This window comes from Salmo trutta, chromosome 4 (genome assembly GCF_901001165.1).
Source record: "Salmo trutta chromosome 4, fSalTru1.1, whole genome shotgun sequence".
In the NCBI taxonomy this organism is placed as follows: Eukaryota; Metazoa; Chordata; class Actinopteri; order Salmoniformes; family Salmonidae; genus Salmo; species Salmo trutta.
The window spans coordinates 58414102-58432203 of NC_042960.1; the positions used below are offsets into that span (position 1 = coordinate 58414102).

The 18102-nt window shown below is 41.8% G+C and overlaps 1 protein-coding gene across 1 annotated transcript in view; it reads left to right on the plus strand.

The window, feature by feature from the left end:
• The first annotated feature begins 457 nt into the window (after nucleotides 1-457).
• Nucleotides 458-18102, plus strand: part of LOC115192719 (D(4) dopamine receptor-like) — a 28166-nt gene continuing 10521 nt past the window's right edge. Inside the window, exons 1-3 of the mRNA XM_029751510.1 lie at nucleotides 458-1208; nucleotides 4628-4740; nucleotides 5398-6080. Coding sequence (XP_029607370.1) covers nucleotides 936-1208; nucleotides 4628-4740; nucleotides 5398-6080 — 1069 coding nt within the window. The 5' untranslated portion in view covers nucleotides 458-935. The remainder of the gene's footprint in view (nucleotides 1209-4627; nucleotides 4741-5397; nucleotides 6081-18102) is intronic.

The following is an 18102-nucleotide window of genomic DNA, read 5'->3' on the forward strand; positions in this document are numbered from 1 at the left end:
GCAAGGGGTTGTGTAGAAAGTAAAGTAGTGGGCGTGTGGAAAGGAGTGGGTGTGTCGAAAGCCCTCTGCTATAGGTTTCTTACCACGCAAGTGCCATACATTGAGCTACCATACTGCAACTACCATACATTGAGCTAGTAATGGCTGGAATGGAGCGAATGGAATGTATTTGATACCATTCCATTTATTCCGCTCCAGCCATTACCAATTAAGGTGCCACAACCTCATGTGGCCCAAACATAGATGTTCAGATGGGCATGATGCCTCTGCAAAAAAACACTCACTGTGACTGACAAGTAACCTAACAAATGCATGCACAGAGCTCTTAAATTGTGTCTTGGACTTGGGTTCAAGGACAGAGCATGAAAACAGCCAGAACAGGTATAAGCACCTGGATTTGGAATGACGGACTTGATAAGCCTCATCAGTTTAACAGAAAATAGCTAGGCTGCGGAGAGACACAGCAGAATGCATAGCCTTTCGATAGTGCGGTGCCAAAGTGACTCGATTTTAAATAATACACAACGGGATTAGATCTAACACTCCAGGGTGGACTGGCAGTTTGATTAATTTCGGTGATATCTACTGGTTATTGTCAACGGGAACCCCGCATAAAGAGAGCGCGCGAAAGCTTCTAGTTGGAAAGCATAGACTAATGCCGCTCTGTGGCTCTGTCCAGCGCGCACAGGACCGAAAAGACAGACGCGCATGATTCAGGACAACAAGGCGTCTCAACAGTTTTCGGGAATGAAAACTTCAACATGGCAAAATAAACCCATCCAGCATACCAGTTTGAAACGATGCCTACATGAAAATCCCTTTCACGACTGCCGCTTTTGCTCGGACCGGCCGTCACAGAGCGGCTTCTTCTTCTTTTTCTATTGGAAGAGCGGGAGAGAGGATCCTTTTCCGTGCGAAAGCGGCTGTCCGCAGAAATGCCAGGCAACCTCACTGTCTCAAACAACACCGTGCTAGTTCTGGGTGCTGAGATTAACACCGCACAAACCTGGGACACTGACTATAACTTCCCTGCTCTGATACTCGGAATATTTCTAATTGTGGTCATCATTTGTGGAAATTTGCTTGTGTGCCTTAGCGTGTACAGGGAAAAAGCTTTGAAAACTACAACCAACTACTTCATAGTCAGTTTGGCTGTGGCTGACTTGATGTTGGCAGTTTTGGTTTTGCCACTGTTTATATATGTGGAGGTGAGTAAAATATATTTAACTTTATTTTACTATCTTTATGATACCTTGATGATCATGCTAATTATTAATAGTGATAGTATTAATCATTATAATAATTACACATGATTATATGAATTAAAAAATAATTACCAAAATATTATATTCATAAGGGTCAATTAATTATGCTTAGAAGCCATTTCGAATAAGAGCACATAATGTAACATTGTAATATTGTAACATGCCATTTGTCACTCCAAACCATAGACTATGACAGAACAGACCACATGTTTAATCAATAATATAAATTGTCATTTCACATTGATATTATGCATAGTTAATAGTATGAAATATTTACACAATTGGTTATTGTCTAACAACCTATTGTCTAGTGGGGAAAGGTTTATTACATGTGTTGTAGCTGATGCAAGGATGCACACTGCACAGAATAGATGTTGTGCATACTGGATTAACACAGTTAACTCATTAATACAATGGTTTGCAAAGGCATGTGAACCTAGATTGCTGTTGTCCAACCTTCTCTATATGGTTCGTCGACTACATTAAGTATTTGAGCCAGTTAAATTATCATTACACAACATGGCTTCACCAGATCTATTCCTGCTGCATGGTTTGTAATACTGAATGTTCAACTTTACCAATAATGATAAAAGAATACTACACTGAAAAAATATATAAACGCAACATGTAAAGCGTTGGTTCCATGTTTCATGAACTGAAAAAGGTGAAATATACCAGAAATGTTCCATATGCACACAAAGTTTATTTCTCTCAAAATGTTGTCACACATTTTTTTTACATCACTGTTAGTGACCATTTCTCATTTGCCAAGATAATTCATCCAAATGACAGGTGTGACATAGCAAGAAGCTGATTAAACAGCATGATCATTACACAGGTGCACTTTGTGTTGGGGACAATAAAAGGCCACTAAAATATGAAGTTTGGTCAAAACAACACAATGCCACAGATGTCTCATGTTTTGAGTGTGCAACAGGAATGTCCACCAGAGCTTTTGCCAGAGATTTGAATGATCATTTCTCTACCATAAACTGCCTCTACTTCAACCAGCCTCACAACCGCAGACCACGTGTAACCACGCCAGCCCAGGACCTCCACATCTGGCTTCTTCATCTGCGGGATCATCTGAGACCAGCCACCTGGACAGCTGATGAAAAAGTGGGTTTGCACAACCAAAGAATTTCTGCACAAACTGTCAGAAACCATCTCAGGGAAGCTCATCTGTGTGCTCGTTGTCCTCACCAGGGTCTTGACCTGACTGCAATTCGGCATCGTTACCAACTTCAATGGGCAAATGCTCACCTTTGAAGGCCACTGGCACGCTGGAGAAGTGTGTTCTTCACAGATGAATCCCGGTTTCAACTGTACAGGGCAGATTGCAGACAACGTAGCGTATATGGCGTTGTGTGGGCGAGCAGTTTGCTGATGTCAATGTTGTAAACAGTGTGCCCCATATTGGCGGTGGGGTTATGGTATGGGCAGGCATAAGCTACGGACAACGAACACACTTGCATTTTATCAATGGCAATTTGAATGCACAGTGATACCGTGACGAGTTCCTGAGGCCCATTGTCGTGCCATTCATCTGCTACCATCACCTCCTGTTTCAGCATGATAATGCATGGCCCCATGTTGCAAGGATCTGTACACAATTCCTGGCATGCATACTCACCAGACATGTCACCTATTGAGCATGTTTGGGATACTCTGAATCAACGTGTACGACAGCGTGTACCAGTTCCCGCCAATATCCTGCAACTTCGCACAGCCATTGAAGAGGAGTGGGACAACATTCCACAGGCCACAATTAACCGCCTGATCAACTCTATGCGAAGGAGATGTGTCGTGCTGCATGAGGGAAATGGTGGTCGCACCAGATAGTGACTGGTTTTCTGATCCACGCCCCTACTTTTTTTAAAAGGTATCTGTGACCAACTGATGCACATCTGTATTCCCAGTCATGTGAAATCCATAGATTAGGGCCTAATGAATTTATTTCAATTGACTGATTTCCTTATATGAACTGTAACTGTTACGTTTATATTTTTGTTCGGTGTAAGTATTTCAGAAATAATCAGATAATAATCAGATAAAACTGACATCCACAGATAACACATCAGATAACACTGACATCCACATCCACTGTCAAATCATACACTGTATGAGGATTGGAATCCAACTTCAACCACGTAGCTATAGCTACGCTGTAGGCATAAACTCTATTTGACCCCTCGGGCAGACGCGTGGGTTGCCTCACCACTGATAGGACCAGAACCCCCTGAAACGAGTCACTGCACAGATGCATCCCCATTCCTTTTGCCACAGCACATGCCTCACTCGCAGCACTACACACACATTTTCCCAGCGGCAGTCATCACTGGGCCGGGGAACTGAAGCTGACTAGCACCTCCCCTTTGCCCCTCTCCTCCTCCCCTAAGCCAGACAGCCACTAGTAGCCCAGAGACCCAGCAGAGGAACAATGGTTTGTCACTGACAGAACATTCCATTCCCAGGGCCACTGTCCCAAGCACCACACTGGACACCGTTATGGCGCCTTCAGAGGAGACAAGACAGCTTGATATAGAATCCGACTGGCAAGTCTGATGAAATGATTTATCGGCCCATCTCCCTCCTGTCCTTGGGGTGATCGCTGATCTGACATGACTCAGTGGAAGTGGTGCAATCCAACCAAGTTGGAACAGTGATTAGGCTACTTCAAGGCTGGGGAGAAGGAAGGAAGAAGGAAAGTGTTTAGCCTATAGTGTTGAAACCGAGACTCGTGTATCACATCAAATGGCAGACTGTGGCAGTGAACACATGCTGCCAACCTGGCAGCCATATATGGGTCATTTTGATCAGAGAGAGAGAGACGACATTAAGAAAAAGCCAATTAAAAGGTTTGTCCATTTATTGCTCAGGTGATAGAAGGCCATTAAAATCCTTTCAATTTTGATGAGGACAAAACGTGCCATAACCCGGCAATGTACCACACCTGCATTTCCCAATCAGCCAGAGGGGCCGGGCTGGAGAGTGGTGTGTTTTACTCTGCTCGGCTGTATGACAGAGCTGCAGCAATGCTAATGAGGAAATTAAGATTTTTCACACAGCCAATCTGGTGGGTGCAGAACACTAGCCAGGCGGAATACCTTGTGGAAGTGATTAGAGGCCAGGGAGGGGCAAGGAGTTGTCAGAAGACCGTGGCTCTCTAAATTCATTTAATTATCAGCTGTATTGAAGGAGACGGTACAGGGTCCCTCCCCTCTGACCTTTTTCAATGCGTTTTGAGATGGAGGCAAGGACAGAGGATGTGGGGAATCGGGGAAAGATGAATGGAGAAAGAAACGGATGTCTTTGATGCTGCTGTCTGACCATGTGGGTTTTGTTGCTCTGATCTGTTTCAGTTCCAGGATGGTCTGTGGTCACTGAACATGCACATCTGCGATGGCCTGATGACCATGGACGTGATGTTGTGTACAGCCTCCATATTCAACCTCTGTGCCATCAGCATCGACAGGTGATCAGCCTTTAACTCTCTGTTAACATTCTGTCCGATTTCTCAGGTGGTGGTCGAAGCTCTGACGTCAAGTATCACTTTATGACAGAAATAGCATGCATTACAAGCATGAGTCAATTCATCTGATTAGGAAACATTACCATGCCTCCAGCAATGACCTGTCATCTCTCTTCCCCCTTCTCCCTAAAAGCACTTACTCTTAACAGAAAGCACAAATGAGGCAGACAGAAGAAAAAACTATGAAAACAGAAACCTCAGGATAAAATATGTTTCCATGTTGATCAACTGCCAGAATTGGTATGGAATCATTAGCTAGTTGACCTGATATGATTATCCTTATCTTTGCTCACTGTTGCAAAGTCTCTCACTGACATGAAGATGTATAGGGCCTGTTGAAGTATTTGTTGCCTCCATGTTGCCTATAGCCAAGCAAACATCATTAGCTTTCCGACAAATGGAAATAATGGAAATCTGAAATACATTAGAATCCAACGCATACACCAACATACATTTACTGCATTTCTGTCAAATGTGATGTACTAGAATGACATATCTAAGTAAATTATACATTTATTTCATTCGTAAATATTTCTCTTCTACACAGAGTATAGATACAGCTCCTCTCAATCTCTTCTCTGGTTGATATGATTCATTCAGGTTCATCGCTGTCTCCATCCCACTCAACTACAACCGTAAGCACGTGGACCAGAGACAAATCTTCCTGCTCTCCGCCACGTGGATCCTGGCCTTGGCGGTGGCCTCGCCCGTCATGTTCGGCATCCAAAACGTCCCCCAGCGGGACACAACAGAGTGTAAGCTAGAAGATGACAACTACGTGGTGTATTCCTCTGTCTGCTCCTTCTTCATCCCCTGTCCCATCATGCTCCTCCTCTACTGCGGGATGTTCCGGGGCTTGAGGAGGTGGGAGGAGGCGCGCAAGGCCAAGCTGAGGAGCAGCATCCAGGCCTGTAGGAAGTTCCAGGAGGCCGCTGCCTCCTTGCCCCCGCTGGCCTCCCTGCCTCCTCCTCTGCCCCCCGTTATCAAGCGGAATGAGCTGACAGACATGAAGCGGGAGCTAAAGGACATTAACCTGGAAGAGCTGGACCCTTACCCCCTAGAGTCTCCAGACGGCCCCTATAACAACTCTTCACCAGACACTCCAGACTTTCCCTATGACTCCTCAACAACTCCAGAGTACAAGGACGGTCCTGTGCCCACTGTGGTGGCCTACTGTAACATTAAGCATAACCTCCACCCAACACCCGACTCTCACAAGAAGAAGAGGGCCAAGATTAATTGCCGAGAGAGGAAGGCCATGAAAGTGCTTCCTGTCGTTGTGGGTGAGTGGGATTCTTTTTGTTCTCTTATCTGTTTGGTTGCACTTTGCGGAGCCTCTATTATGGTAACAGTATTGATGCACTGATGCAACTGTTCATGTAACTGTGTAACTGTTGCAGTGTCAATGCTACAGAAAGAAGGTGCCTGTCTTTGTTAAAAAGCCAGCACTTACAGAAAACACTCCCTCGACCCAAACCCAAGTTCAGAGTCAGGCAGTTCTCTTGAATTTCCATTAACGCTGCATATTAAAAAAGCTAAATAGACATTCCTGATTTAAATGCAAAATGTAGGGCTCTATTTTAATAAACCTAATGCAATGTAAAATCTTGGCACTGACGGTAGCGTTATAGGTTCAGGGGTGTGTCAGAAATATTTAGCTATTTTCACAACTGTAATTATGGTCGCAGTAGCTGGTGGTGGTGTGAAAGGGCTGGGTTTTGATGAATAAACAAGTGGATGTGTCGTGACTTGGCCCCTCACTGGCCAATCAGAACGTACTCCATGGCTAGATGTGGTTGCTTCAAGTTGTGTATTTCAGGTCTTTTATGTATTGCATTGTCATCAACTCCAATTTGAATGTTAGTCCGTTATAGCCTAATTCATTAAATAGCCTGTCCCATATTTGCTAAATATGTTGAACATGTTTTCGGTCCACATTGTTCAAATTGCATTGCTTCAATATGGAACTACATTGTTAAACATAGGCTATAGCAGTCTGGACATGAAAATGCCAAACATAGTCAATAAGGAAGATTCAATTCACTAGGCTATTGATAAGGCCTTAAAAAACAGTGTATAATTCTAATCAAATTCTACTAAAAACGAAACAACAACTTGTTATAAAAAGTCTATGTCTAAATACAGTTCCAGCCACAATAATTGCTCACAGTGGGCGTATAATACAGATAAGGCAACTTAAGACTATGGAGTTTTCCACACATTCACTGTACACATTTTTCATAGCAGCTGGATAAAGATCCAATATAAAGAGAACGGGAGAATTTCTACTCACCATTATACTGCTCGCAAATGTAATGTTTTATAAACATCATGGTACCATCTTACAAATCATATTTGCACTTCTCCAGAAATAGCGGACGGAATTGCATTGCATTTGAGCAAAGTACGTTCTTACCTTAAACCCATGGCCGGGGAATCTTTCTACATAATCATTTTGGCTGTTAATCAACTTAAACGAAAAACAAATCACTGTTTTACGAGATTCACCGGTACAAAAGGCACATCTCTCCTTCCATGGGCACTGTGCATCATGGATGGATAGGCTGCGCTTCCACTCTCAAAATCCATGCCATCATCAACTGCGTTGCTCAAATGCATGTAAAGCCTGACAGTAGTCCAGAAATGCATGGCTATGACATATAGTCTACAGGGTAGCCAAAGTTGTTCCTAATTCGGCTTATTAAATTACTCTTTACGTAGTGATCAATGGAGATCATTTTTTGGGCCACAAAGCCAAAACATTGGCAGTGATATAATTTTAATTATAAACTGGGTGGTTCGAGCCCTGAATGCTGATTGGCTGACAGCCGTGGTATATCAGACCATATGTCACGGGTATGACAAAATATTTATTTTTGCTGCTCTAATTACGTTGGTAACCAGTTTATAATAGCAATAAGGCACCTTGGGGGAGTGTCCAGGCACTCCGCGAGATGCTGAGTGCCTGGACACAGTTTTGAGGGAGTGTGCAATTGGCAAGCTGGCTTCAGGAATGTCCACCAGAGCTGTTAGCAGAGAATTTAATGTTCATTTCTCTACCATAAGCCGCCTCCAACGTTGTTTTAGAGAATTTGGCAGTACGTCCAACCAGCCTTACAACCACGTGTAACCACACCAGCCCAGGACCTCCACATCTGGCTTCTTCACCTGAGAGATCTTCTGAGACCAGCCACCCGGACAGCTGATGAAACTGAGGAAGATTTCTGTCTGTAATAAAGCCCTTTTGTGGGGAAAACTCATTCTGATTGGCTGGGCTTGGATCCCCAGTGGGTGGGCCTGCACTCCTTCCCAGTCATGTGAAATCCATAGATTAGGGCTTAATTTATTTATTTCAATTGACTGATTTCCTTTTATGAACTGTAAGTCAGTAAAATCGTTGAAATTGTGGCATGTTGCGTTTACATTTTTGCTCAGTGTAGTTAAATCAGCCATGAATCCCCTTATGACAGAGGGAATGGAAGTTTGTGTGCAACAGGGAGGGCCAATTGAATGCAAGTTTCACAAAAATGGTTTACTGTTAAAACATTTGTAGCGTGTCTATCTATGGGTAACAGGGTTGACATGTTATGCTCGACCCACTCAGTTTTTCACCACAAAACACAAGAAAATGTCCAAAAGAGTAGAACCAGCTCACCAGCTTTTACACTATGATTTGACTATTATATGTCCAATGTTTCTTTTGAAAGAAAAGGGTCTATTACCCCGAATATCACACATGGACAATTCCTATGGCAAGATATGGACTATATTCTGACATATGTGACATCCTATTTTCTCTCTTCATGTTGACAAATACTGACTGTATACATCGCATATCTGTGTTTTCTCAGCACATTCAAGATATTAAGCTATATTGTTTACAGATATGTTTCTCTTGGCTGAGGTCCATATCCTGATCTTGATATGCTTTTTGATATGCTGAAAATAAGGACGATTTGATGCATTTCTGAATTTTGGATTTCCTCCGGATATTGACTCATTAGATATCCTGAGATAGAAAATAAAATGTCCATATAGGCCTGATGACAAATACTGACAGTAGGCCTACATAGTATATTTTCTCAGCACATACTGTACAAGCCATATGCTCTTGACTGAGGTCCATATGAGGATGTTGATATGCTAAATAAGGACAATTTCTGATGCTTATTTGAGTTGAGGACATGCTCAATAATTTGACAAATATGAAATCCATATCATTCTTTCAGACACTATACTTTTTCTATTCCCTCTAGATAAAGGCACAAGCAAACCGCAAGCTAAAGCACTGTAACTGGTAGCCTAGCAACAAGAATCATGTATTTTCTGCTGTGGAGTTCCAAGTATAATTTTTTTATTTGGGCGGCACAAATGAGCGTGTAAATGGTGTGTGGTCGAACTGACAACTGGAGAAACAAAGAAGTGAGAAGTTGTTCAGAAAATACCTCCAAGAAGTTAACGCTAAAGTGAGTATCTAATTTGAGATGTTTTATTTATGCAAGCAACAGTAGTTCTGTCCTTGAGCTGTTCTTGTCTATTAATGTTCTGTATTATGTCATGTTTCATGTTCTGTGTGGACCCCAGGAAGAGTAGTTGCTGATTTTGCAACAGCTAATTGGGATCCTAATAAAACACCAAATACCAAACTAGAATTTGGCTTGATATGGGGGGACTAGCTAACTGGTAGCCTAGTTAGCTAACAAATAACAAAAATCTTTTCACCCGCTATCAAGCTTCAAGGTGAAAGCTAATGTTTTAAAACATTTAGGCATATTTTGCATTACCGGTTAATATAAGATAGCTAGCTTGTTCCAGTTAGTTTTGTCATCATGAATGAAGGAGGTATACCTTGTGGTATGGTTATGTGAAATTATTATTTTTTGCAATATTGACTAAATTTTGATTCATGATTTATGCATTTACAGTTTGGAGTGGGTCATAGACCAGTAATACCACCATGTTGGGTCTGGACTGCAAGGGACCGCCACTGATGACCCAGTTTACACCCATCACATCCATCGTCCATAACAAACAGGGCAGGCAGGAGTATTGAGGGTGTGCAACTTTTATTTTCTATTAAATAAAATAAATGTTTAGCAAAGATTGGCTTACGTTTGCATTTTCACAGAAAACCTCTTGTAATTGCTGTTGTGATTGGAGCTCTAGATTTGCTATGCTGCATTTTTTTTAAACAGAAATAGCAGAGATATTCTTTGGAAATAGCAACTTATATATGATAATGTTTCCTTTCCGTGCCTTGTATAGCTTACTACTGAATATGGTGCAAATGTATGCTCAGATATGTCACCTTCAAGTGAAGAAGCATGATGATTTTCAGTGCCTGAACAGGTAAAATAATTTGGCCACTGGACCTTCCATGAGTCGGATTTAGCCCATTTTTGATCAAACATAAGAGGATGAATATTACATATCATGTAACGATATCTACTGAAATTGTTTTTTCTTTTTTAAATACGGATACATTAATTATCAGGTAATGACAACAGATATGATACATTTTTTTTAAATATGTGGATTCGTTCATGCCTAACTATAAAGGCTTAGATACAGTGCAGTGCATTCGATACAGTGCATTCGGAAACTATTCAGACTCCTTGACTTTTTCCACATTGTTACGTTACAGCCTTATTAAATTGATTTTTTCCTCGTCAACACATTACCCCATTATAACAAAGCAAAAACTGTTTTTTCGAATTTTTTCCAAATTTATTACAAATCAAAAAACTGAAATATCACATTTACATAAGTATTCAGACCCTTTACTCAGTACTTTGTTGAAGCAACTTAGGTCAGCGATTACAGCCTTGAGTCTTCTTGGGTATGACGCTACAAGCTTGGCACACCTGTATTTGGGGAGTTTCTCCCATTCTTCTCTGAAGATCCTTTGTCAGGTTTTCAGGTCTCTCCAGAGATGTTCGATCGGGTTCAAGTCCGGCCTCTGGCTGGGTCACTCAGGGACATTCAGAGACTTGTCTCGAAGCCACTCCTGCATTGTCTTGGGTGTGTGCTTAGGGTTGTTGTCGTGTCTGGAGCAGGTTTTTGTCAAGAATCTCACTGTACTTTGCTTCGTTCATCGTTCCCTCGATCCTGACTAGTTACCCAGACCCTGCCGCTGAAAAACCTCCCCACCGCATGATGCTGCCACCACCATGCTTCACCGTAGGAATGGTGCCAGGTTTCTGCCAGACGTGACGCTTGGCATTCAGGCCAGAGTTCAATCTTGGTTTCATCAGACTAGAGAATCTTGTTTCTAATGGTCTGAAAGTCCTTTAGGTGCCTTTTGGCAAACTCCAAGTGGGCGGTCATGTGCCTTTTACTGACGAGTGGCTTCCATCTGGCCACTTTACCATAAAGACCTGATTGGTGGAGTGCTGCAGAGATGGTCGTTCAGGAAGGTTCTCCCATCTCCACAGAGGAACTCTGAAGCTCTGTCAGAGTGACCATCGGGTTCTTCATCACCTCCTACCCCAATTGCTCAGTTTGGCCAGCTCTTGGAAGAGAGTTGGGGGTTCCAAACTTCTTCCATTTAAGAATGATGGAGACAACTGTGTTCTTGGGGACCTTCAATGTTGCATACATTTCTTTGGTACCCTTCCCCAGATGTGTGCCTTGACACAATCCTGTCTCGGAGCTCTAAAGACAATTACTTCAACCTCATGCTTTGGTTTAAAGGTGTGTGCAGGTGTGTACCTTTCCAAATCATGTCCAATCAATTGCATTTACCACAGGTGGACTCGAAATCAAGTTGTAGAAACATCTCAAGGATGACCAATGGAAACAAGATGCACCTGAGCTCTATTTTGAGTCTCATAGCAAAGGGTCTGAATACTTATGTAAATAAGGTATTTCTGATTTTAAAATATTATACATTTCCAAAAATGTCTAAATCACTATTTTCGAATTGTCATTATGGGGTATTATGTGAAAAATGTATGAGGAATCATTTTTATTTAATCCATTTTAGAATAAGGCTGTAACGTAACAAAATGTGGAAAAAGTCAAGGGGTCAGAATACTTTCCGAACGTACTGTATGTCAGCAAGTTGATACATACCCTTTCAGGAGTTAGAATATTCTACAACAGTGGTTACCAACCAGTTGATCCTGATCGACTGGTCGATCTTCAAGGCATTCCTAGTCAATCACCAAACATTTCTGTAAAAAAACAACGATAAAGCCTTGCGGTCCTTTTTTTTGTTGTTGCAGCGTCAGGTGCATTTCATTCAGCAGCCGGGAAGGCAAAGTGTTACCATTTTTAACCCCTTCATGTGTCTGAAGGTAGAACTCCACCTACCCGGCAGGCCCAAAGTGCAAATCAAGTGCACCTATAGGCCTACCACTGGCCAATCAGATAGCTCAGATCACTGTGCAGTTTCCTCGAGCCATAGACTCTAAAAAGAAACCTTGAATACACAGTAAAGTTGATACTGTGAGATTTAAAAACATTTAAAACCATGCCTAGAGAGACTCAATGAATACAGCAAAGAGCTACTGTTTTATGAGTAAGTTCATGTTTAAGTTGTTAGTCAACACTTTGTTCAACACTCACACTACAACCAGCACTGCAGCTGTAATGAATGAGTATAGCAAAGTTGTCCGATAAGCTTGCGTTATTGAATATTTCACTTTCTTTGGTCATAGGAGTAGCAACATGAATTGGTGCTTGAGGCATACATAATGCAGTGCGTCTTGAGTTTCTGGCCCCTTTTCTCAGTGGAGGGAGAGCGGAGGGATGGTGAGTCAGGTGAGAGGCAGCCTCACAGCTGCTCCCTCCCCTCAGACTGATGCAGGCCATCAGTCCAATAAAATAAAAATAAAAACACATTATTATGCTCACTGAGCTGTCCCTCACAAGTAATAACAAATGATATATTACCAGTGTGATAATATACCTACATTCTTTAAATATCATTTCAAAATGATTTCAGAAGAACAACATTGGCAGGGCAATTCAAGCATAGCCAATGTGCATGGTAATAATATGGCATTGTTGAATACTATTTTCTGATTGGCCTGAACAGCATTCTAGAGTGTGCATTATTTCAATTTAATGCATGGTATATTTTCACAGTATAATTCAATAGCTATGGTTAATTCTTACATGTTTTATGTTTGAGCTGCTTTTGAAAGCAAAAGTCGAATTGAAAACATTATTGGCATGGTTGAATTCGATATTCATAATAGCAAGCTAGGTTTGGTTTGCTAAACTAGCAAGTCAGTTTTTTGGTTACCAAGGCAACTACTGTTGCAATCTAGTAAACTTGCTTGCTGCTTCAGTGGATGTTGAACACATTTCTAGCAGCAAATGTGTTAAATTATAGCCATGGTATAAAAGGGATAATCAACTTGTGGCTCTATGCGTTCTCTGGAAAATAATGCAACTCCGTGGAAGTTTAGTTCACTATACATCACGTGTCAAAGCATATTAACTAATTATAGAGCAAACAAATTATCACAACACATAGGTTGTAATATGGCTTTTTGTTTCCTGTATTGGCTTCCCCGGTGATTTTACCCACGCACCGCTACTGATCTTGACTCAGAAAAGGTTTGTGGCCACTCTTCTACAAATATGTAAACTGGTGCACGCTCACACCCCAGATATCTCCCTGGACTCATACGACAGCAGGGAGATTTCTGAGGTCCGGATTGGATGCATGTAGAAACTGTCCATTTATGGAGAATATCCTAGTTCCGTATTTGAAATTAATGACATGCGTTTCTAGATTATGTCTACTACTTATTTCTAATCAAATGTCAGATATCCGGAAATACACTGCTCAAAAAAATAAAGGGAACACTTAAACAACACATCCTAGATCTGAATGAATGAAATAATCTAATTAAATACTTTTTTCTTTACATAGTTGAATGTGCTGACAACAAATCACACAAAAATAATCAATGGAAATCCAATTTATCAACCCATGGAGGTCTGGATTTGGAGTCACACTCAAAATTAAAGTGGAAAACCACACTACAGGCTGATCCAACTTTGATGTAATGCCCTTAAAACAAGTCAGAATGAGGCTCAGTAGTGTGTGTGGCCTCCACGTGCCTGTATGACCTCCCTACAACGCCTGGGCATGCTCCTGATGAGGTGGTGGATGGTTTCCTGAGGGATCTCCTCCCAGACCTGGACTAAAGCATCCGCCAACTCCTGGACAGTCTGTGGTGCAACGTGGCGTTGGTAGATGGAGCGAGACATGATGTTCCAGATGTGCTCAATTGGATTCAGGTCTGGGGATTCAGGTCTGGGCCAGTCCATAGCATCAATGCCTTCCTCTTGCAGGAACTGCTGACACACTCCAGCCACATGAGGTCTAGCATTGTCTTGCATTAGGAGGAACCCAGGGCCAACCGCACCAGCATATGGTCTCACAAGGGGTCTGAGGATCTCATCTCGGTACCTAATGGCAGTCAGGCTACCTCTGGCGAGCACATGGAGGGCTGTGCGGCCCCCCAAAGAAATGCCACCCCACACCATGACTGACCCACCGCCAAACCGGTCATGCTGGAGGATGTTGCAGGCAGCAGAACGTTCTCCACGGCGTCTCCAGACTCTGTCAAGTCTGTCACATGCTCAGTGTGAACCTGCTTTCATCTGTGAAGAGCACAGGGCGCCAGTGGTGAATTTGCCAATCTTGGTGTTCTTTGGCAAATGCCAAACGTCCTGCACGGTGTTGGGCTGTAAGCACAACCCCCACCTGTGGACGTCGGGCCCTCATACCACCCTCATGGAGTCTGTTTCTGATCGTTTGAGCAGACACATGCACATTTGTGGCCTGCTGGAGGTCATTTTGCAGGGCTCTGGCAGTGCTCCTCCTGCTCCTCCTTGCACAAAGGCGGAGGTAGCGGTCCTGCTGCTGGGTTGTTGCCCTCCTACGGCCTCCTCCACGTCTCCTGATGTATTGGCCTGTCTCCTGGTAGCGCCTCCATGCTCTGGACACTACGCTGACAGACACAGCAAACCTTCTTGCCACAGCTCGCATTGATGTGCCATCCTGGATGAGCTGCACTACCTGAGCCACTTGTGTGGGTTGTAGACTCCGTCTCATGCTACCACTAGAGTGAAAGCACCGCCAGCATTCAAAAGTGACCAAAACATCAGCCAGGAAGCATAGGAACTGAGAAGTGGTCTGTGATCTCCACCTGCCGAACCACTCCTTTATTGGGGGTGTCTTGCTTATTGCCTATAATTTCCACCTGTTGTCTATTCCATTTGCACAACAGCATGTGAAATGTATTGTCAATCAGTGTTGCTTCCTAAGTGGACAGTTTGATTTCACAGAAGTGTGATTGACTTGGAGTTACATTGTGTTGTTTAAGTGTTCCCTTTATTTTTTTGAGCAGTATATATACAGTAGATAAAGATATCCCTTGATATTGACCCTTTTCGCCTAGTATTCACCATATTAAAACGAGAGTTCAGTTCACGTAACAGTTGACTTTAAGACTTTAATAACTAGGGCTTTACAATGAGTATGGTTCTGCACAGTCAGATTGGATAGTTTGATTAATATAATAATTTGATTAAAACGTTTATATGCTTTGCAATAAGAATGAATTCCATAATAATCCTTTTTACATGGACACATCTGAAATCAGGCTACCTGATGGCACTCTGATAAATGCAGAAAATCGCCAATGAAAATAAACGTTCTACCACAGCGAACATGTTATTTTTGGGAAGCATATTTGATTCTGAGTTTGGACATATAAAGTTTGTATGTGAAAACTACTTCTACGATGCATACATTGTTGTTCCGAACTCACTTCACTCGCGCTAAAGCAGGAGGCTCTCGGCTGGTGATAGCACATGCAGATCAAATACACTGCTAGAACGCCGATTTAAGGTGTTTACATATCGTAATCATTTGAAAGATTGCTCAGAAAATCAAGTGTTTTAATCGGTGTATGCTTACTTCGATTTTGACCTTACGCTGATTAAGATAAACAGAGTAAGGTGTTAACATGACTATTGCATAATCTGCCCACTGCCATAATCCGTTTAATATCGATTTATTAGTGTGCATGAAAATGTACTGAATGACTGATTCTTTTTTGGGGTTAGTGGGTTAAAATCTTCCTAGAAGTCACAGAGACTGCACGGAGGGACATGTCAAAATGCAGAAATTAGGCACTTTAGCAAGTCTTTATTCATATAGAAAATTCTGATTTATTGAATTCTCAATGGGGTCTGTATTAAAAGGGCACTTCAGTTCATATTAACAGGCTTTTACAATTCAATATTGGTGCAGAATTACAGTACTACTTAACATACAGTATTAGAGGGTCGCAAAATGCACTCATTTTTGTGGAACGACCCAGTGCACAATAAGTTCTGCTTGTTGTACGTTGGTTGCAGTGCTCTCATCAAATTGATTTGTTTGTTTGTCATATGCACATGAAAGACATGGAGTCACTACAATTGTTTTAGTAATTTAGATGCATGTTAGTGTTTTTGGAATCCTCTGGTATGTGTCAAGTAAAATAAAAATAAATCTTGATAAAATATATTGTAGCGCTGGCAGCCTATTAGAAGACTTGGAGGCGTTGCTTGTTAGGGGTGTGGCTTTCTTGTAGAGCTTTTTGGCCTCCCATGAACCGGATTGTCATGCCAGTTAATGTGTTATGTTGTGCTCTGAGATTAAAGGTTAAGCTTCTTCATGTGAAAATCTATTTTAAAACACATTAAATGGATTTCCCGATGCATTCAACATACACTGAGTGTACAACACATTAAGAACATGTGCACTTTCTTTTCTGATCCATTATTAATTTCATGTGTAAAGAATGATTTTTAAGCCTTAAGACATGGACTGTGTGTATGTGTGCCAATCAGAGGGTGAATAGGCAAGAAAAAGTAATTAAGTGCCATTGAACAGGGTATGGTAGTACGTGCCAGGTTTGTTTCAAGAACTGTAGCACTGCTGGGTTTGTCATGCTCAACAGTGTATCAACAATGGTCCACCACCAAAAGGTCATTCCAGCCAACTTGAAAAACTACTGGAAGCATTGGAGTCAACATGAGCCAGCCTCTCTGGGGAACGCTTTCGACACTGTGTAGAATCCATGCCCCGATGAATTGAGGCTCAATATTAGGAAGGTGTTCCTAATGTTTGGTAAACTCAATGCATATACATTTAATACATTCCGTAATATGTTTGAATGTATTTAAAAAATAGTTTTTTTTAAATACATTATTTTGCCAATTTTAAATATTTCACATTTATCCAAAAAAATGTATCTAAATATATGTTTTAAATGTAATTATTTCCGTATAGGAAACGATGTGTCATACAAAGAATACAAACACAAGTTGAACGCTGGCTTCAAGCATGAAATAGCAAAACAGGTTTCATCAACAACATAGTGACAGATCTTACAGCATTGAACTGGAGTTCCACATGGTATTTCTCTCAACAACCCAGCCACACAACAACCGCAAGAGATTCGTCGTAATATATTTATGATGGTCCATCTTCTGTGCACTGAGCGGTCTGAGTCATCAACACGAGAACTAATATACCACTCTAGCTATACAAAGCTTTCTAAAACCTCACCTCTGGCCTAAAGTCTTGTGTGGTCCTTTGGATGTTTTTAATCTCTAAACAGTTACGTCTTTCTTACGTGTAAACACCTCGTTAAGGAAAAAGGATAAACAGGGTCCTTATTGGGCCTAATGAGTCATTATGATACCCTAGCCAACATTGGCTAATTACCTTAACCCTCAATCCAATCATTATGTAAGGTTTGCCTGAGGCCTTAAGACCTAGAGAGGGAGTTATCCCCACAGCATCAGCATATTGTTGTGTAGAGGGGTCAGCCTTCTGACTGGCGGCATGGTCCTGGAAACACAGCTGAGTAAACACAGATGAATGATCTTGGAAGATTTGCCCCATTGTGGACTAAAAGGCAGCGTTTACACAGGCAGCCCAACTCTGATCTTTTTTCCACTAATTGGTCTTTTGTCCCAATCACCTCAGATCTTTTCACATCAGATCTTTTTTAGAGCTGATCTAATTGGTCAAAATACCAATTAGTGGTGAAAAAAATATCAGAATTGGGCTTCCTGTGTAAAAGCTGCCAACGAGAATCCAAGCTAACTGTAGGCCATGTGTTGGAATGTTCATGTATTCTACAACTATCAAGTGGATGCTGCTGAGGGGAGGATGGCTCGTAATAATGCCTGAATCAGAGCGAATGGATTTTTCTTTTCTTTTTTAACTAGGCAAGTCAGTTATTTACAATGACGGCCTACCAAAAGGCAAAAGGCCTCCTG